The sequence below is a fragment of the Pipra filicauda genome, unplaced genomic scaffold, assembly GCF_003945595.2.
Source record: "Pipra filicauda isolate LSUMZ 115617 unplaced genomic scaffold, ASM394559v2 scaffold22_size4397567_pilon, whole genome shotgun sequence".
Classification (NCBI taxonomy): Eukaryota; Metazoa; Chordata; class Aves; order Passeriformes; family Pipridae; genus Pipra; species Pipra filicauda.
Window position 1 is genome coordinate 929,428 of NW_024104343.1, and position 22,314 is coordinate 951,741.

At 37.7% G+C, this 22,314-nt stretch overlaps 1 protein-coding gene across 4 annotated transcripts in view; it reads right to left on the bottom strand.

Moving 5' to 3' along the window:
- Positions 1–22,314, bottom strand: part of TDRD3 (tudor domain containing 3) — a 98,337-nt gene that overhangs the window by 52,457 nt on the left and 23,566 nt on the right. For 2 of the 4 annotated variants that reach the window (XM_027750588.2, XM_039381541.1), the window contains one exon: positions 3,280–3,364. The exons of 1 other annotated variant lie outside the window; for it this stretch is intronic. In XM_027750588.2, the coding sequence (XP_027606389.2) occupies positions 3,280–3,364 (85 nt within the window). Of the gene's footprint in view, positions 1–3,279; positions 3,365–22,314 lie in introns of those variants that run through there. One more of the 4 variants, XM_027750589.2, reaches the window with a different exon arrangement.

Genomic DNA, 22,314 nt, shown 5'->3' on the forward strand with positions numbered 1-22,314 from the left:
TAGAGCATGCTGATGCAGACTGCAGTAGTGAAGCCAAAGAGCCTCCTTACTTATGATCAAAAACAACACTTCTAAAAGAAGATGGGCTAAATGTAATTACTAAAAGAACTTGGACACTAACTTGCCATTAATATATGTCAATGGACTACTGCTCTGACATCCTGATCTAGAACTGAGCAGGACTGTATTTTAGTATATGAAACATTGTAGATAATTGGTTTATTCCGGTTTTCAGTGAGAAACACCTTACAAATAAAAAATTATCGTAGGAATGCTCTTTTAGTGTATTTACTGAGTATCTACAGAATGGACAAATGAGCAACACACTTTCTGTTGCACACGACAGACAGTCTTAAGAAAGCACATTCAGTTTTCAGTCTGAGCCCACCTGAGGAAACTGATCTGTCAGTTATGTGTCTCTGAATAGCACACAGGGTCCTATAAACTGTTCCCACGTGTCCTATTTCCATATCATAGAATCATCACAGAATGGTTTGGGTTGAAAGGAACCTTAAAGATCAGCTAGGTTCCAACTCCCTTGTTGTGGGCAGGGACACCTTCCACTAGACCAGATTGCTAAGAGCCCCATCCAACCCAGCTTTAAATACTTTCAGGGATGGGGCATCCACAACTTCTCTGGGAAACCTGTTCCAGTGCCTCACCACCCTCAGAGTAAAGAATTTCTTCCTAATATCTAATCTAAACCTACTTTCAGTTTGCAGACATTCCCTCTTGCTCTGTCACTAACTGTCCTTGCAAAAAGTCTCTCTCCATCCTTCTTGTAATTTCCCTTACAAGAAGGTACTGGAAGGCCACAACCAGGTGACTCCAAAGCCTTCTCTTTTGCAGGCTGAACATTCTCAGTCCTCTGAGGCTTCTTTCATAGGAGAGGTTTGATCAGCTTAGTGGCACTTCTCTGTACTCGCACCAAGTGGTCAATGTCCTTCCTGTGCTGGGGACCCCAGAGCTGGATGCAGTACTCCAGGTGTGGTCTCATGACAGTGCGGAAGAGGGGCAGAATCGCCTCCCTCAACCTGCTGTCACACTCCTTTTTATGCAGCCTAGGACACAATTGGCTTTCTGGGCCACAAGCACACACTGCTGTCTCATGCTCAGCCTCTCATCCACAGGCAGCAGAGCTGCTTTTGATCTGTTCATCTGTCAGCTTGTATTGGTGTTGGGGGTTGCCCTGACCCCAGTGCAGCCCCTTGCACTTGGTCTTGTTAAACCTCAGTGATTCATGTAGGCCCACTTCTGGACCTTGTCCAGGTCTCTCTGGATGGCATCCCATCCTTCAGGAGTGTCAACCCCACCACTCTTCTTGGTGTCACCTGCAAATCTGCTGAGGGCGCATTCAGTCTACGTCATTAATGAAGATATTAAATAACACTGGCCCCAGTATGGACCCCTGAGGGACACCACTTGTCACTGATGTCCATCTGAGTCACTGACCAATACCCTCCTGATGTGACTGTCCAATCAATGTCTTATGCATTTAACAGTCCACTCATCAAATCCATCTCTCTCCAATTTGCAGAGAAGGATGTTCTGAGTGACTGTGTCAAAGGCTTTACAGAAGTCCAGATAGATGACTTCAGTATCCCTTCCCTTGTTCACTGATGCAGTCACTCCCTCACAGAAGGACACTGGGATGGTCAGGCAGGACTTGCCCTTGGTAAAGTCTACAAAAATGTGCTTTGCAGTCAGAGCAGCAGGAAGGGGACACAACTTTTACAAATTCTCTGTAAGATCTTACACAAAATAAAAACATTTGAAGGACTAAAGGTACATTTATGTTGATTTCATACTTATTTAACCAATTCATACACACACACACAAAAAAAAAGGTAAAAAAGTTCATATGACTTCTTGATTTCTTCTGCCCAAAACATGGCTCTAGCAGTCAAGGAAGGATTTGTGAATTTGTAAGAAGTCAAATATAAATTCACTGTTATCCTGCCATTAAAGACACACTGCTATTCCCCACGTACTCAACAGACAAGTTAATCTTCTGCGCATAAAATCAACCCACTTAATGACAAAAACAGTGATAAAGAATTAAATCGGGCTTTGGAGTGCTTGTGTTAACATTTTTATTATCTATCAAACAAGTCAGAAATAACAAAATAGTCACAAATGATCATGTCAGTACTTGTTCCAGCACATTATTACATGCAGGGTAATACCTAGCAACTTGGAAGTATTTATTTGGGTTTTTTATAAAGCAGCAATGCTTTATATATTCTCATATATACAGGCATGCTAATATAGTCCAGAAACCAAATGCTTACCCCCTCTGCATGTTTTGTATTACATTCTTTGCATCTTTGCATTATAATTTTGCTTTAATTCTTTTCCAATTCCTTATATGGATTGGTGCCTGCATACATGTGAGTGACTGAACATATGCTTTAAAGAATAAATGAAAGGATGGACAAAATAATCCCCTCTCACACAATTTCATTAAGAAAGAACACTTGTCTCTTAAGCACTCTATTACATTGATTTTTTCCCCTTGAAACTACAGTTATTACAAAGCACAAAGTTTACATTAAACCATATATAGTGCATTTAAGCTTTAAAACATCTAAGTATGGATTTGATAAAATACATAAAAACAAATAACAAATACACAGATTAAGAAAGGCGGCAGACTTACTAAAGTTTACCAACATTGTATATACTAGAATTCTGAAAAATAGGAATTCACATGCACATTTTTCTCACATACTTAAAAGTATTATGGTTTATTGCTTCGAAGATGTTTCTCTATCTTGTATATTCCTGTGTTAATTTGGTGGCAGGAATAACGACTACTAATCCATACTCCTACAGTAAAGCAAGAAACCTGTTGATACTTAAATATGTATTCAACAGGATGTACAGTTTGAATGTGCTTTAAGGAGTATCCTGTCCAGAAGTTAAACTAAGTAAGGATTCATCTCAACAAACATATTTTGTACTACAATTTCATACTCCTGTCAATACATAGCATTTCCAATTGTATTACAGCTTGTACTTTGACTTTAGTTTTACATTTTATAAAACAAAAAATATTCTCCTACTGCAAAATCTGTTAATATTTCTCCTACAGGTTTCAGACTTTGAAAATAAAACTCACAATTCATACAGGCAAGGAGAAAGATAGGTACTCTGTCCTTTACATAAATCACACAGAAAACAGTATGCTTAGTTAGACAAACAAACCTATACTTAAGTCATTAGTTATATCATTTTAGCATGATTTGTCAGAAAAAAACTTTCACTATCATAACTTACATTAAGGGCAACTAGGATTATATCATTTGTATTAACTTTTTCAGATGAACTTAAGCAAGCTTCAATTCCTTCATCTGAAAGATACCTGTGAAAGAAAAAAAAATTAGAATATCACAAGATGTATCAATTAGAAAGACATTTTTTCTGTACATGAGATTGTCTTTAGTTCCTATCTTTTCTGCTGGTGAAGCATAGATGTAAAAATACTTGGAAAATTACTTTATGTAATCAGTTTCCTTACACTGAGATGAGGCTAAGACAGACTTCCTCTTCCATAATTTCTAAACAAAAGAATTTTTTTTAAATGCAAGCAAGAAAAACAAGTTCTACTTACAAAGTAACAACAGCCATCACGAATAGGGTAACACTAAGCTCCCCATGCCCATCCTGTCAAATCATAGGAACCTGGTTTCAAAATCAACCATTTGACCTTCACTTGACAAGTGGCATACTTTCACTCATGCATTTGCAAGGGGAAAAAAAGCAAAACAAACAAACAAACAAAAACAAACCCAAAAAACCACCAACTCCCAACCCACTCAAAACACAACCATATCTATTTCTAAAGCCCAAGATTGTACGGTTAATTCTTCAAGGGCTGGGACACACAACACTGTGCCATGAAAATGTATTTTGCTTGCCTGGGCTACAAAGAAACTGATAAAAATATAAGTGCATTCCAGTGTATGAATAGTTAAATATAGTGAAAAAGATGAAATAAAAATACTAATCTCCTTCACGACCACAATTGGAAAGGCTATTTGTGAGCCTGATGGTGGTAGTCCAGAATCAGTATCTTTCTGCAAAAATTCTGTAACTATAAATTTTTCATCTGAAAACTAAGTAATTTCTGAATTGATTACCTGAATCCATTTTAAAGGGCTGACCTATTCTAACCTCCAAAAAAAACACTTTAAAAAAGGATAATTTTAACTTGAGTGGTCAGAAATTGTGACATTTGTTGTTCATTTAGCCTTATATATTCTATTTGCAGTCCCAGTTTTCATTTTTATGTAGCTGGCAACCTGCCTTCTCTGCACAGCTCTTCATTTTATTTACGAACATCACAGCAACCACTAAATAGTTGATATTTGCTAGATACTCAGTCTGAAACACAGTACTTCCTCAAATAACATTTAAATAACTACCTACCAAGAAATCACCATTCCCCAAACAGTAAAAGAATGATTTAAAAACCAAAGAGTAATATACATTAAGAAATACTAAAAATAAATATTCATGGGTGCTTCAAGAAATACTTCTTTTAAAAGAAAATAACATATAAACAAGGCAAAACACTTGAAGGAAAGTATACTTTACAGATCTTTTTGATTCTAGCCCAGGTGACTTTAACATTACCACCTCAAGTCCTCCCAGTGTTCCCAGACTAATTAATGATCACAGTTGTGCTCTAACCCAGACACTTGATGGGATATAACTGGTCAAATTGGACACTGGCACCTAGCAAATCCCGAGTCACTAGCTACCATCACCAAAAAGAAAAGAAAAAAAACAACTCAGATGAACTGAATGGCAAGAAAATGCATTTATAAAAGCATAAGAAGAAACACTTCTATTTTTTATATAAAAGGCAGATGCCTGAGAGTAATAAAGTGGTGAGACTTGGTAGCTTGCATGGGAATATAGGATTTCCCAGCTGAGCAACTCTGAGCTCAAGTACTAGGATCTATGCAGATTTATCCAACTACTGTGAATTAAGATCTCATTAGCTGGAGTCAGAAGGTAAAGTAGAACAGCATTCCCACTCTGTGCCAGGAAACAGATACAACCAACAGACACTATCCTGCTCTTGAGGCTTCAACTGTGGCTTAATTACACCAACAGACTTCCTAGAAAGAGCAATATCATAAACTCTACACGTTTACCTTCTGTCATCTTCAGCATAAAACTGAGCATAAGTTTAATAGCAGGGGTTATGGGGAGTACAATATCCATAAACTGAGATTTAGACTGTTGGGTAAGTTGTGGAAGGTTTCCTCCTCTTCTGTTCCAAACGTAAATGAAGTCATTCTTCATTCTACTGAAGTTAGCAGAACTGTACTTCTCTTGCAGAGTTACTTAGCCTAGTACTTTGACATAAGCACTATCATTTTCCAGCAAATAAAAATGTTTTTAAAGAATGAATAGACAAGAATCTGACCTAGAATTAAACTTTATATAGGACAAGATAAATTCTGCTATTACAAAATTCACTGCTGACTCATGTTTTACTTTCTAACCTCAAAATGAAGACTGACTCACGGCTGTCAAAATCCCACTCTGCTCGAGTCAAAATTTTCAGTTTATAACTTCTTATATATAAATCTATATATAAATTTTCTGTTTAGTTTGTCTCATTACTTTGGAAAGCTTCTGAGACACAAGGATAAAGAGAAACTCACTGGAAAAGACCAGCAGTTTTTGACTTGTGCTAACTTAAGCAATAACACTTAGCAAAAACATTGCCCACCTGACCAAAATCTCTGCCAACCTCACTGAGGCACCAATCATGAAATACTGTTGGTGACATCTGTTAGTTTGATTTAAGCAAACATCAAAGCTTTTCAGCAAAAAAACTGATTTACTTAGTTATTAAAATAGTTTTCAAAAAAGCAAAATCTGTCAACATTAATGTAGGGGGAATATTTTATAGTTTGAGGTTGGTTGGTTTGGTTTTTAAAGATGCTTATCACATGAAAGCATAAATTACTTAAATGCAAAAGATCAGCACCAAAATTACTTTCAAGAAAAAAGATCAAATGAACAACTCTGACAGCAAAGTTTTGCTGAAGTACTTCAACAGAACAAAAAACGAGCTTTCCAGTAATGGGTCAGGTGTTGCTTCTATGCAACAGGACACAAAACCACAGGTTTCATAAGAAACAATCAGAAACTGGCCAGGGAACAAACTGCAAACAAAAAACATTATACACCAGAATTAGTCAAAGCACAGATTTCTCCTTTTTTAACAGAAGCTTGGAACCAGTGTATGTCAAGCTACTCCTTTCCACTTTGCCCTAATAACATTCTTACACAGACTACTTCATACAGCAACAAGTACTCCAAATACATGTTTAGATTCTCTACAACCTTACAGAATGTTCTTATTTAAAATAAATCTATTTTCTCCTCATTGTCTGTACCATCTCCTACAATAACTACTATTCAGGTTTGAATATTTCCTCCTACAGGTCCACAAATTATTTAAGAAAATAAAAATCAGTATTTTTATAAAATTTATTTTAAAATAAATATATTTATACAGAAAAATTTACATAGGAAAAGGGAGTTAAAACAGACAAAGCTACCTCTTCAAATGGCATAATCCTCCCTGCACAACATAAAGATTATTAAGTCCAAACTTTTTTCTAGACTCTGAAGGAAACACGAGTCCCCTTTTCTTGCTCTTAATAAGGGCATGTGATATGCCCAAGGTGGGACCTTTATAGCATAAGGCCACTCGATTTTTTCGTTCTCAGTATTAGGTCAAGAAAAATAAAAATCTGACCCTGAACAAAACCAAAGACAGTAAAAACCTGCTCTGGAGTCAAAGAAAACAGCCCTGCAGCTCTGTGTCTCTACTAAACTCATTCAAGCGCCTCCCATCTTCTGCATTACCTGTTCTGCCCACTTTGCAAAATATCTCTGACCTGTTACAACCCTAGATAACAAAAGGTGAACTACAGAGTGATCACACTGCTGGAAGTGCTCACGAACTCCCAATTCCCAAGATGTACCTGGCAGTGCCATATAAACAGTGTCTGTCAATGCTTGCCCTCCACACCTGCATCCCACGCTATCCCCACCTTTTCTTTATAAAGGAAGGGGGTACTGGGGATAACATAGCACAAAAATACTGCTGCCACAATCAACAAACTTCCCTTTGTCCTTCCATAAACAAAACATTTCAGAATTATGCACTTGTGCTTAAAGTGAAGGTGCAAATAAATAGAAGATAAAATAAATGGGTGAGAAGCCTAGAGTGAGCAGCAGCCAAGCTCCACAAAGCTCTTCTAGAAGTCCAAGGCAAGCCAGTGGCTGACCACTGACATCTTACACTGACAGCAATGACATAAATTATTTCCTTAGTATACAATGCAGATAATACTAAATATTAAAGAGATGTTTATGTTTTTGAGGAAATAAATAAACAGATTTCTTTAAGAAAGTTTAAAACCACCACCAAAAAAAAAAACACCCCAAAAAAACCCCACAAAAACAAAACCAAAAAAAACCCATACCAAAAAAAAAAAAAAAAAAAGCCCCACCATACACACACCCCACCACCACACTGAATCCTCCACTATGAGGACTGGTAACTAGATTAACATACACTGCAAGAAACTTTAGTTTTCAAGAAATAAAGTACTCACTAGACTTCTTTCATGCACATTTTAAAACAACCTTAAAAGTTACATTTTGAAGTCATGAAGAGAATTGCAATGATTTCAGGGGAATTTTAGTAAGCAGTGCTGCATGAGTCACACAGGGATTCTGTAGCCTTGGAACATTAATACAAATTAAAAGAAAAAAGAAATAAAATCACAGTTTACAACCAAATGGGCATAAAGCTGCCACAAGTGGTTGAGATGGTTATTTGTGGAGCATTCTCGAGAGAAAGAAAATCAGAAGAGAGAGGAAAATAAATGTTTCTACTGCAATTCCTTCGCATTATGCTTGCAGAAACCTGAGGGATATCTCAGCTAGTCCTCCCCCTCACTCCAGTTCCACTCATGTGAGACACGTAGCAGTACAATCCTCTTAGCAACAGCTTTTGTCAGAAAAGCATCTCCTAGAAAGTACCTGCATTCTTACCTTCAAAAGAAACATTAAAACAAAGCCATTAGTAATGAATCAGCACGTTCTGTGTTAACCATTCACATATAAATCCAAATCTACAATTTTTCTGTCAAAATGTTCTTATTCAACTTCTACAAAAAACAGATTCCAGTAATTCTTCCTTTGTAATACACAGAAAAAAGTATTACATGAGTGACAGGCAGAGCTGTTTTCCCACTGCTCCTTCACATCAAGTATGAGATCAGTTTAAAAATCATTTTTGCACATTATAGGTGTGCACATTCTCCTTTTTGGTATTTCCCATTGCTAAGGAATATAACTGTAGTACCAATCTCATCTGTGCCTCTATTTATCTCGCTTTATGTTCTGCTTTACTTCATAAAGAACAAATTACACCTGACATGGCCTAAACAGACAGACTTCTGGACTGCTACTCTATTACCATCTCTGCCTAAAACACTGAAGAAACCAGTGGTATCAAAGGAAGACGCATTTCTTGTCTGTTCTACACTGCTAGATCAAACACCTGATCTGCAGACAAACATGCACCTGTATACACACACACACTTGAAAAGGTTTAAAATCAGAGCCTTATTCTATAATTAAATCCACCAGGTAAATAACTTTCTTACAGTTATTTTTCATGAGCAGCTTTCTTGAAAAGCATGTTTTCTCTAATTATAATTAACAGTTCATGCACAAACACAAACCTTTAAACTTCCATCCTTTTTCTATCCCGCATTACAATTTTTCTATAAATCCTCTGTAATTTTCTCCTATCATCTCTAGAATTAACATTTTATTAAGCAGAAGCTTTCTTTAAGGAAAGAAGTAAATAAGGGAAATTAATATCAATAAATATGCTTCATAAAATGTATGCATTTCAGATTCACAGCTCTTCAGAGAATCACTGTGACACTGGCAGCAAATATAAACTGCACTACCACTTCTGATTCAGTGCCAGCCACACAAAACAACATGCGAGTACTACAGTAAATTTTATATAGCTATTTTCAATGTGCATATGCAAAAATCAGAGTGTTCATTCCATTACTTCGCAACAGAAGCAGATTTATACAATCATGTCATAAAAAAGGTAAGGTTTTGAAAGAAAAAAATCGCCAAAAGCTCTCAAATTTCTCATACTTGGTAACACCACAATAAGAGAGAACAATTCAAACAATACAGCATCGGGCAACTTAAAAGAATGCACTAGTACGAGACCACCACTGGGTGCCAGTATTGTTCCATAACAGAAGAACCGTATCCTCCTGTACCAGTTACTTTAAAAACCTGGGAGTTCTCTTAATAGGGTTTCAAAACGTTTTGCTGAATTTCAGTTGTATAAAGAAATTACACTACAATGTTACAAATTTTATTAAGAGGCTATCATTAGAGCTGTTTAAAAAGGAAAAACAACCCCGTTTTAAGATATTATTATGCTAAATATGAAAATCAGATTTTCAAGAAGGTTTTTCCATATCCTTTAACCTGCATAACAACACTGAGAAGGCAACTGGCACTGTTTTTCCCTTCAGCTTCTGTGCTTTTATTTAAAGAACTAAATGGCAAAAATTAGGGCCAACTGTTCCTTTATCCACTCAGCAAACGTCTGTAAGGAATGACAAATGTAGATTCAAGTGATATTCTTGGCAATTTTACTATTAATATTCTCACACAAAGAAATGCCTTTTTTTTTTTTTTGCAATTGCATTTCAAGACTTACTTCCTACATCTTGTTCTTACCTTGCACATTTGGTGTATCTTCCTCAGTATTTTGTACTTTCACTGATTATTATTGCTATATACTGCATTTTTGTTTTCCTATCACTTTTCAATTTGTTAACAACACTTTGAACTCTGACCTGAGCACTCACAGCTTTGCAGTTCTAAGGAGCTTTATCTCGTGTTTGAGCTTAGCACTTCATGCTCCATCATCCAGGTGTTTAATCACAGTATCAAATCAAACATGACCTAGAACATGTTTTCATGTAGCTTCGGATTTTGACAGTGAACCATCCATAGCCATTCTTTCTAGTATGGTCAAACTAGTTTTATAATTGCCTTACAGGAACTTAATCTAAACTGTTTCCCAATTTTACTCCTTGAAGATGCAAAAGCAAAATATTAAAATAACAGAACGTGCTGTATTATATCACTGTTAAAAACCCACTTAGTTTTAAGTGGACTTATGCTAGCAAGAACCTACTTGAACCATCCAGAAAGCATACTGAGAAATACAGAATTTTGGTTACAACTAGGTAAGCTTTTAAATGAACAGACACCACGGTACAAGTCTACCTTTAAAATATTACTGACATTTCTAAAACTGGTGCATAGCCACATCACCTCAGTTCCCCAGGCAGTTAAACTTGCATCCCCAACTACCTAACTTTTCACTCCTGGGAACCCACCACTTACTTAAGTGTAGCCTCCAACCCAGGTCAAGCTGAAACCCCAGAGAGGAACTCATAAAATATGCATTCTCAAACTCATGTCCTCAGATGTTTAGCTGACAAAATTTAAGGCCTAATCCTCTCTCAGATGCCTGTGACACCTGACTTTCAATGAAAACATGAGCTAAGAAAGCTAATGTATTTTTAGAACAAAATAAACAAAAAAGGTAGGGTTTTTTTACATTACATAATAAAAGCAGAATGACTCTCATTGCTGCTCCCCCCCTCTTTTTTTAAATGTGAGGAAGCAAAACTAGTTAATTATCTAGCAGTAAAATCTATTTTATTAGTAAAATCGTGACCTAAGAAAAGCACAGCTAACACTTGGAGCCAAGGAAAAGGAAAAGAAAAAAACAAAAAGAAAACAAAACCTAAAAGTGCAGTCTTAAACAAGATCAATGCATTAGCTTATTCCTGGGTTACTTCTACCTGAAACTTGTATTACAAATGGGATAAAGACCAATAATTTAGGAGCACTGCAGTCCTAAGCATATGCAATACCAAACACTACAAATATTATTTCACTGCATAAGCAATACAAGTCTGGTAGCTGGCGATGAGGCCCAACACAACCACCCACTGTGCTTCTCCCCCAGGAATCTCCTGCTCCCCCATCCAGCCTACCTGATATTGCTGCAGAGCCAGTTCCTTCCCCTCTTACCAACACTATAGAGGCAAATGACCTGGATGGGAACTGCTCTCCCTAACGATCAGTGTTTTCCCCCTCTCCTACAACACTACAGAAGAGGAGAGCTGCCTTATCCCTGGGTCAGTAGGTCCTGAGACAGGATTTGGTGGTAAGGAGTTTTCTGCGAGGGGTCAAAGGCAGAGGACATCCCGGCACTCCCTGCAATACTTCAAGGGCTTCAAAGTCTGTATTTCTGTCATGATTTTTTAGTTGCCTTTACCAACCCAGCCTCTCATCCATTTCCAAAGACAAGGACCATTTTCATACAAAAGCTTGACTAAACAGTGATAGTTTTAGAATTAATCTTTCATACATTTGACATGCAAAGAGAACCTGTAAGTCTATTATTAGGTTAGCCCGACAGTCCATGATTCTATCTCACACCTCCCTAGACCCACACACCACACTTCTCCTTTTAATTACTGAAACATGTATTATATTGGATTTTTTCCTCTCCAGCCTCTCTAAAATTACATTAAGTATCAGAAGCAAGTTTTCAGCACACTGTTCATCAAGTTCTTGCACGCAGAACATGAATTTTAAGGCACATTTTAACAGTTGTGTTAGTGTGGTCTGTACAGTAGCACCTCCCATAGTGTGATACACGGTGTGATGTGTGCTCTTTTCAAGTCTATTTTCTTCTATAAAATTCCTACTGCTGGGAATGCAATTTTTTCTTTTTAACACAAAAAGGTTTAAAACTATGAGACTGGCGCACATCTTTCACGAGCACTTCCCAACAGAGAAAACAGGAAAAACTTTGTCCTCGAACCAAACATAAAACTTATAGCACCTTTACAGCCAAATTACACATCTCCAGTAATGCCACCATCACAAACCTCACACTCTCCATCTGCTCCTTCCAAAATGCTTTCTCTAAACTAAGTAAACAAAACTAAAAACCAGAACTAACCTTCCTTTATAATTTCAGTTCCCAACAGAAGATCACAAAATAATCACTTGCAAAGCCCTGAACCAGAGTCAGAAATCCCAGAAACTGGAGAATGTCTGATCATACAGTTCTACAAGACGCTGGTGTCAGGACACCTACTGTTCTTTTCCAAGCCAAAGAGTGGAAAAGAAGAAATACATGTGGAAAAGCCTCACCTGAATTGACAAATTCCTAGGCAGAGCACTCTCTGAAAGGACTCTGCAGCTGTTGAACTTACTTCCTTATGCTTTCAAAAAGCTCAAAAAACTCAAATTCATTGAGTGATGTAATGTTCAGCTCTTCACTGGCATCTCTAAACAGGGTGAGAAATCACTGAAGGATGGGATAAAAGCTATGAATTAAGATGTCAGATCTGCACATGGTAGGTTTTAAAAAATTGTACATCTACACTTTTATGGTCTTATTTATGATAAAGTTTTAAATTGCATTAGCAGCACTGAATATATGTAAAGGTAATTACCCTCAAGGCTTACATAAGTAAACAGTCATTAAGTTTTAAATTTTAAAACAATTGCAAAAGCTACTGATAAATACTAATAAAATAAATGACAGGTGGTTTACATTCAAAAATTATCTAAGTATAAATTTTTCATATTAAAGATGGCAAAATTTGAAGCACTTGTTAGGAAGTAGGGAATAAAGTAGATTGAAAGGATGAAAGCAAACAGAATTTTCTGCCAAATAAAACACCGCTTAGCATCAGTCTAGAAGGAACTTTTGCTCATCTCACTCATGACTGTATTTCTACTTCTTCAGTCCTGCATTGACCCAGGAGACAGAAAGCATAACTTTCTCCACTGGAAGTAACCAACCAAGTTCCATAATGCAACAATAATCATCAATCACATCGAAAAGCAGACACAGAAATCACTTATTTCACCACCATGTATGTAAGGCTAGGAACGTCTGAGTCAAACTGAGAATGCTATTCTGCTTCAGTGTCCAAATACTATCCTTTTATTGTGAAGATTAAAAAGGTATTGAGCTCTCTCTTTGCCATGTAGTTATATACAGAATCTTTGAGAGAACGAGTTGGTAATCAAGTTTAAGAAAGGTCAAAAGCTCAGGACAAATCAGAAAGTTAAGATATAATAAAAAATTATAATCAAACTGTGAGGAATTATTATTTCATAATTAAATAAACATGGTTTCATGTTTTTGTGACTTCCCAGAGAACTTTACTCCACAGACATTATTACTGATGGCTTAGACAAAACAGTAAGGAGGTAGTGAATTTTGTATTTAAAATCAAAAAATAATGAACATTTTTCAAAGGAAAAAGAGAGGGTAACGATACCAACAACCAAAAAAAAAGAATTCAAAAGAAAGACTGAAGAAAATATTCTGGAGGATTAATTTGATAAAAGCTAATAATAAAGACATTTCAAAACAGATGGAAGAATCCTGACAGGTGACAAAGAATGCCAAAATACTGAGATGCAAAAGGATCGATTAAAAAAAAAAAAGTTGTACTATGGAAGTTGGTTTCCTTTGGGTTTTGTTGGGGGGGTTTTGTTTGGGTTTTGGGTTTTTGTGTGGTTTTTTTTTCATTATTTCTAAACTAAATCTCTACAGCAGACATTCAGGGGTTTTCCAAACTAAAGTTCTTGTTCAAATACAAATCTAAGCAAGTTTCTCAAACTCATATTACAATAGAAAAGGCAGTGACAACAAAACCCACTGGGATCAGCGAGTATTCACTACAAGAGCCAAAATCCAGAACTGCCAACATGTTTTAAATGAACACCTCTACCAGAAGAATGGAAAACAATAAAACATCACACAATATTTTTAAAACAAGTAATCACATGAAATCCTAGGAGTTATATAGACCCTTATGAGCAAACTCATATAAGCTATAACAGAGACTAGAATTTGTAGCCTCATGAGAACCCTGGGAGCTCTAGGGTGAAGATGATACTTCCGGTAGACAGAAGATGTCCCACCCACAGCTATTAGATTTCTCTGAAAGATGAAGAAAATAGCTTTGGCAAGATCCCTCATCACAGGTTCTTAAAGAAACAGAATTGTTAAGGCACAAGAAGAAAGAAGAATCCTTTCTCACATACTAAAACATGAAAGAAGGGTATAAACACAATGGTCTCTCTTCTAATGGATTAGTTATCACTGGATATCGGTTTGCACTGCATATCACAAATTTTAAGGCAAAGGACTGGACAGCAAGGTGGTAATTGGTGATGATGATATAGTTCTAGATGACACCAAAATCTATAGCTCTTTTTTCTCTGTGGTAGTAGGATATGACGCCAGGTGAATTTCAACATTAATAAACACAAAGCACTGCACAATGAGAAGAAAACAACCATCATACAACGTGCACAGCCCTGAGCTCTAACTTAAGTTATCATTAATAAAAAATACGCAGTTGTGAGGTTATTTTCGAGACACTAACTCATGGCTCAGTAGCAGTCCAAAGCACTAAGAATACTAGTATCTGTTTTGAAAACAAGACACAATATTACAAAACAAAGCAAACCAAATCAAAATTACTAAGCAACAGCGTTGCTTTACTCAACTTTTGGTTATAAAAGCTGAAAATTTCAAGTTGTTTAATTTTTAATGCAGACTTCCACTACTAACACTTTTAAGACATAGAGCAAACAGTTGATGTGGCCTCTGTGTAATCAAGCTGATTATGTGACAGATTACAGTCCTCTGCTTTTTATAAAAAGCCAGACAAGAATTAACTAAGACCAGCTCTCAGCATTCACAACACAACTAATGAAGTGGTAATTTAACTGTACAGCAACTTAGTACATATTTTGATCAACTAATGAATTGGGAAGTAGTTGAGAATCAGTAATGCCTCCAATACTAAAACAGACGTGTAAGAAACTATCACATAGATATACGTAGGCAATGGACCGTTTGTGTTACCGATATTAATTCTTCCCCTCTCCCCCAAAGCAGTCACAACTACAAGATCTAAGTGTTATAAAAGCCACTTTTAAGAATCCAAACACAGTTTTGCAATTGATATTTAGAAACTTTATTTGGCTGGATCTTTTAAGGTCACTTTGCTCAATACCTGGCAGGAACACAACAATTCATTCCAGTCTACCAACACCATCAATCATCCAAAGCTAAGATCCCACTACTATTTAGTTGACTACATGATAGAAGCCTGAAGTTTGATGGCACGCAGTACCTAGACCATAACCATCTCTGATGTCTCTAACTGGATGTCAGCACTGAAAAACTTGACCAGACACAAGTCCTTCACCCACAGAAACCATTCTCTTATTTAAGACAGCACAAAAAAAGGGCAAGATTAGAATTAGGATGCAGAGAAAGATGATAGTAAGGCTACTGAGTAATTAAGTATTACCAGCAGTACCCTGAAGACATAAAAATTACCAAAAATCCCCTCTTGATTTGGCATAAAACCATATGAATTTTAAGTTGTTATTTTGCTGTCAAATTCTAGGTTGCATCTTCATAAGCACAGATTTGTCAATATGTAGTTCCAGAACCACCTTGGTTATTTATTTTTTTAATGTAATTAGTGTTGTTTCTCTTTTTATTGTGCGCTCAAACTGATGTTTGCCTTCTAAACTCATGTAATCTATAACTACATTTTTCCAGATTATAAAATGAAGGTAAATACAACAATTATAGTGCTTATGTTAAATTATTATTAGAAGGTACAAAGTGAGGCTGTGCTTCTGGCATTCCACTGCACAGAAAAGCCAAGTCTGCCATCAGACAACAACTAGTTCTCTGCCAAAACAAAAGAAAACATTTAAAAATTTGAAACACAAAGTATGGCTGGAAAAAGTAAATTCCATTAACCAAATCAAAATTCAGACAAAGGAAAGGCAGCTCCAACATAAACACAACCATTTTTTTTCTCCTCATAAAATAATCATTAAAGTATTTGTTGCTGCTGAAGTCCATAAATTGTTTTTAGAAATACTTCTTAATCATCAAAATCAACGTTTTTGTTTCAGTGTTCTAAACCTCAAAGCTAATAAAGGCAAAGTAATTGAGTTTATCATCAACACCGACTAAAAACTTCTGCAAAATCTAATTTTATGTTTTGAGATTTCACCTTTCCTATAACAGCTACAAAGGCAAGGATCTCTGTAAATGCTGTCTTTTCTAGCCTGCCTCCGTTTTGTTCATTTTGTCAAGTAGTGACAACATAAGTAAAGTCATTATTTTTCAACATTTTTAATTACCTCATGAGGATGATGCCTTTCCTCATTTATCTAAATAAACATACATAGCACTTTTAATGGCAGAAGGGTTCATTTCTATTTCTTTCCCTTCTCTATCTTCCTCTTCCCCACAGATCCAAACAGTTCTTATTATTAAACTGAAGGACTGCAGAAAAAAAGTAAGATGATCTTATATGCAAGAAGGCATGTAAGATAACAGGGCTTTACAATCAAGATATGACACGACAGCTTTCAGATGGGTTGTTCACAATATTCTCAGAGAAAAAATCCACAATAAAAAAACATTCCCTTGAAAGTACACCATTCTCCATGACACTGCAGTATTATTACACTCATATGCACAGGATTTATGTTCTAGCCTATAAGTCACAGTAATTTACCTACTCAATTTTTAATTTTCAGTATTGGACACACATTAATCATACAAGCAAAATAAATCTGCCAAAATTTGTAGATGAAAATGTAGAAATAGGTGCAGAAATCAGATGTACGTTCCTTGGCCACACCTTGATCATTACTGCCCTTCAAGTATTACAGTCAGATTCTTTCTCTACTTAGACTTTTTTGTCTGTCTTTCTCTTTCATGCAGTGCTATACCCAAACTGGACACTAATGCCTTACTCCAGCTAATGCCTTACAGCAGTGACCAAGGTGAGAGAACCTTTTCAAGTATCTTACAAATACCATAATTAACAACTGGAACATCTGCTTTCTATACCCCTTTCAACAGCATGACACTGCATCATACTCTGTATGGTATAAAACAAAATATAAAAAAAGAACCGTCCAAATATTCTTCTGCAGAACTGCTTCTCATGCATATCTCATATGATACGCAGGTGACTAATCCTACCTACACCCACAAAATAATCTGCATTAAACCCATTGAAATACATTGCTTTTGTTTCCTTTCCATTCTATATCCTTTTCAAAGTTAATTTTAAATTCTAAAGACTTGCCGCTGAAGTGCTTGCAACCCTTCAGGTTAGACATTTCCCATACTGTAAGTAATCCCCCATCTTAAAAGCAACTGTGTCTGCTGTATACAAACTACATTTTCTCTTAAGTACCTAAAAAAACTCGAAAGCTTCATTAAAGAAACAAGACAGTACTGCTTTTTCCTGTCAAAACTTGTCATGACTTGTTTCCTAAATTTCTGTTTGTGGTTGCTTGCCATCCTATTATGTTTGTCTATAAAAACAGGGAAAATTATTAAACTGTTTACAGAACAACATGTTAACCTGAGTGTTTTAAGATTCTCATATTTACAGAGAAAAAAAACCTAAAGGAGCAGTAACAATAGCTGAAGCCCATGAATCTTTTCTCCCAGTGTTCTTCTGCTGCCACATTTACAGAAGTGTGAAGTGTGAATGATTCAATTTTACATAAAGTGAAAAGCAGGCACTTTGGAAATAATCTTGTTACCCAACTCTAGGCACACAATCTTTACCTAATCCTGGATAGAGATAATGCAGATGAATAAATCAAAGACATAAAATGGAAAAGGAAGAGTACTTCATACAATAAGATCCCCTTCTTAACCTGTTCCCCATGATACTTCTTTAATATAAGAGGACATAAAAAATTATCTTCTGGAAAGAAAAGCCTGTTTCTCCCTCTAATTAATTGAAGTTTAGAGGGGGAAAAACAAAACCACAACACAAAACATTCACCAAGTTCTGCCTCAAAAGATTTGCCCTACTGCTCAGATTTTGGAAAGAGCTGGTCATTTAAACTTTCCCTCTTGTTAATTGCTAATGGCTGGACTCTGTGGTTAAGTACCAGCATTCAAGTATGGCATCTTAAACTTAGCTGATGTCAGTATGCCCTGCTGTGTTTACAGTCTTTGCATGACATCCCACATCACGGGTCACATCATCTTTCACTTAAATGTTGATAGTTACCGCTCATGTCATATGTCAGATGAAAGCGAACAGACACGAACTGCAACTTGTTCCTGCACATGACACTATTCCACCGACAGACACCTTACTGATACTTCCATATTCAATGACTCAGTCATGAGGAATCTTAAGGTGAAAAAAAGGATTTACTTTTTACAAGGGTAGTTTCTCACAGACATTGCCTCACAGTGGGGAAGCCTCTCAGCAACAACTGCTAGAGGCTTTAATTGCATAGTTTGCATGCAAGCTATCCGAATACAGGCAGAGTATTCCTACAAATAGACCAGATTTATTTCCCAGAGACAGCGTGTGTTGATTTGAGATGGGTTACAAAGGTTAACCTACACATGATTTGGCATCAGAACTTGGATGTCGTCTATTCTTGTTGTGGGATGGCAGCCAAGTAGCTGCTGGCAGCATCTTACAGCAAAATTTTTGCTATGACTAATTCAGGTGACTGTACCAGTACCATAGAGAAGAATGAATATGTCTTTCCAAGGGAAAAAAAAAGGGAACTATGTCTATCTGTAGTAGTGAAATTCAGGGCAAAGATTATCTGGAACCTCTCAGTGGCAGTCCCAATCCTTTTTATAGAGACGTGGTATGCTTTTGCCATCAAAAGAGCAGTTTGCAGGTAGTTCAAGCAGCTACAACCACTTTTAGCTACAAAAGGTAAATCCACTCCTTTCCTTCACTTAATGAAGTAATGTATTTCTGCTATAAAAATATCTTTGCTTGTAAAAACACTTCTGTAAGCTTGTTAGGCAATTCAGCACATTTCCCCAAACCTAGTCCATGCAAACTCTCAGGAGGTTACTGCTTTTAACTCGAAATACAGGGGCTTCACAACCTTCTTAAGCCCATTTGTCCAGCCTTTTAATCGAAAGAGAAACAAAAAGTATCAAAATCTAAGCAGTGAAAATAAACTGCACTATACTACTCAAGTATTTGTTTAATTTACAATTAAATATTCATACCTATCTGCTACTATATAAACAGTGTAACAGCCTTCATGAAAACTCACAGCATAGTAAGCTACAAAAAAAATTGGGGGCCAAGCTGTGGTGAGTCGACCTCAGCTGGACGCCAGATGCCCATTAAAGCCACTCTGGTGTTCCCCTCCTCAGCTGGACAGGGGAGAGAAAATATAATGAAAGGCTCATGGGTCGAGCCTTTCATGGGAGAAATCACTCAGCAATTATCGTCATGGGCAAAATAGAGTCAGCTTCGGGAAAAATTACTTTATTACCCATCAAATCACAGTAGAGTAATACATTAAGCCAAACCTTAAAAACCTCTTCTCCCCACCCCTCACTTCTTCCTAGACTGAACTTTACTCCTGATTTTCTCTACCTCCTTTCCCCTAGAAGTGCAGGAGGATGGAGAATGAGGATTAAGGTCAGTTTATCACTTGCTGTCTCTGTTGCTCCTTCCTCCTCATACTCTTCCCCTGCACCAGTGTGGGGTTCCTTCCATAGGAGACCATCCCACATGAACTTCTCCAACATGAGTCCTACCCACAGGTTGCAGTTCTTGACAAACTGCTCCAGTGTGGGCTCCTCTCTCCACGGGGCCCTAGGTCTTGCCAGAAGTCAGTTCCAGCGCGAGCTTCCCACAGGGTCACAGCCTCCTTTGGGCATCCATCTGTTCTGGCATGGGGTCGCCCAGGGTCTGCAGGTGGATATCTGCTCCCTTGTGGACCTCAATGGGCTGCACAAGCACAGTTGCCTCACCACGGTCTTCACCACGGGCCAGAGGGGAATCTCAGCTCTGGCAACCTGGAGTATCCCCTGCCCCTCCTTCTGCACTGACCTTGGCGTCTGCAGGGCTGTTTCTGTCACATATTCGCACTCCTCTCTCTGTCTGGTATTACTTAAGCACAGTAACTTTTCTCCCTATTTAACTCTGCTACCCCAGAGGTGGAGGACCCCTGATGGTCTAGTGGTTAGGATGCGGTGCTCTCACCACCGCAGCCTGGGTTCGATTCCCGGTCAAGGGAACTCCTCAGGGCAGATGGAGCTCGTCAGCCCTGTAAGGCCATCCATCTAAGAGAAGGTCACTCTAAACAAAAACCTACGTCTGAGGACCTCGCTGCCACCGTCCAAGCTCACTCGGCCCCGGCAGATGAACCTCAGGATTAAAGGGTGGGCTCAGTTCAGCACACACTGTGTCTCACCTAAAAAATCCACTGTGCAGGCTCGAAGGGGAAAGACCTTTCCCAAATCTTCGTTTGCGAAGACTGGTCATGATGACTGAACCCCAGAAGTGCTGCCACCACTGCTGATGGGCTTGGCCTTGGCCAGTGGCGGGTCCATCCTGGAGCTTGCTGGCATTGTCTCTGTGCACATGGGGGAAGCTTCTGGCAGCTTCTCACAGAAGCCACCCCTGTAGGCCCCTATTACCAAAACCTGCCATGCAAACCCAACAAACAAGCTGTCATACTTTAAGTCTAAACACAACAGAATTGTAACAGGTCACATTACATGCTTTTGACAAATGAAAAAAGACTATGTTTGCAAAAAAATGTTATGTTTTCTTTGTATAAATAGATGTAGTTTTCAAAGTTTGCTACTTTAAAAAGAAATTTATTTATGGTAATCAACAATTAATGCAAAAATTTTCAATTCAGATTGAAGATTTCAGTTCCTCAGGGAAATGGACCATTCAGATGCTACAGGAACATGCCAAAAATTAAGGTACTCTGATAACAAGGATCTGGAAATCTTCATGTGCTCAATTTAAACAGCTCTCTGTGAGGGTACATAGTAGTGCTATGTGAGACATCATCAACTTCCAGCTCAGATGCACGCCAGACTCCTGTAAGCCGTGTCACACCTGCCAACCCTAGGTCTCCACCGGCATTAGACACCTGTCTGTCAGGTACCACAGCAGAGCCCTCGCGCCTACAGGACTTGGCACTTGGTTCACATGGGCACGCTGCCCACTCCACTCACAATGAAAAAGCAAAGCCTCTGCCACAGCTGCCATCCACAAAAGAGCGATCCATCCATAAAAGAGCGATAACAACATCTCTCTGCCTCACAAAGGCACTGCAGGGAAAATTGAATTTGAGGTTGAAACCATTCAGAGACAAAAAGTGGATATTTTTATGAGCAAATTTGGAGTCTTTTTAATCAACAACTAAACATTTGAAGCAACATGGTTATTATACCTTGCACTCAAAAACACTGCAAAGATCACACACACAAAACCACATTCTTTCCTCTGTTTCTTCCTCCACATCCTCCAAGGAAATGCCACAAAAAAAGAGTACATTTATTTTATATACAGTGATATATTTCATGCTATAATTAAAAACATAATTAAAAAGCAAAACCAATTAATATTGTCCACCATGGTAAAAAAAATTAAATCAGTGTACTGTATCACACATTCATCTTAACTATGGCTAAACAACCCAGAAAACAAATACTAAAAGGAACTACCACTGACCCTCTAAACTGGGCCTCCAGAACCAAAAGGTGAAGCAAATAACAGGGACTCATCCATACCTCTAGAGTCTCAAATCCACAAAGCAAGGCCTTACACTTAAAAAGTACAGACTCATTTTGGTTGGAAAAGACCTTTAAGATCAGAGTCCAGTTGCAAGCCTAACTCTGCCAAGTCCACCACTAAACCATGTCCCTGAATGCCACATCTACACGTCTTTGACAAACCTCCAGTGGTTGAGATTCAAACCTCTTCCCTGGACAGCCTGCTACAAGACTTGACCATCCTTTCTGAGCAGAAATTTCTCCTAATATCCAACCTAAACATCCCCTGGAATAAACTGAAGCCATTTCCTCTCATCCTACAACTTGTTACTTGGGAGAAGAGACTGACTCCCACCTCGCTACAACCTCCTTTCAGGCAGTTGTAGAGAGCCCAAAGGTCTCCCCTGAGCCTCCCTTTCTCCAGGCTAAACAACCACAGCCCCTCTTACGACAAATGCTTCAGACCCTTCACCAGCCTCATTCGTCTTCTTTGGACACACATTAGCATGTATACATATATATGTAAACATATATAGTGT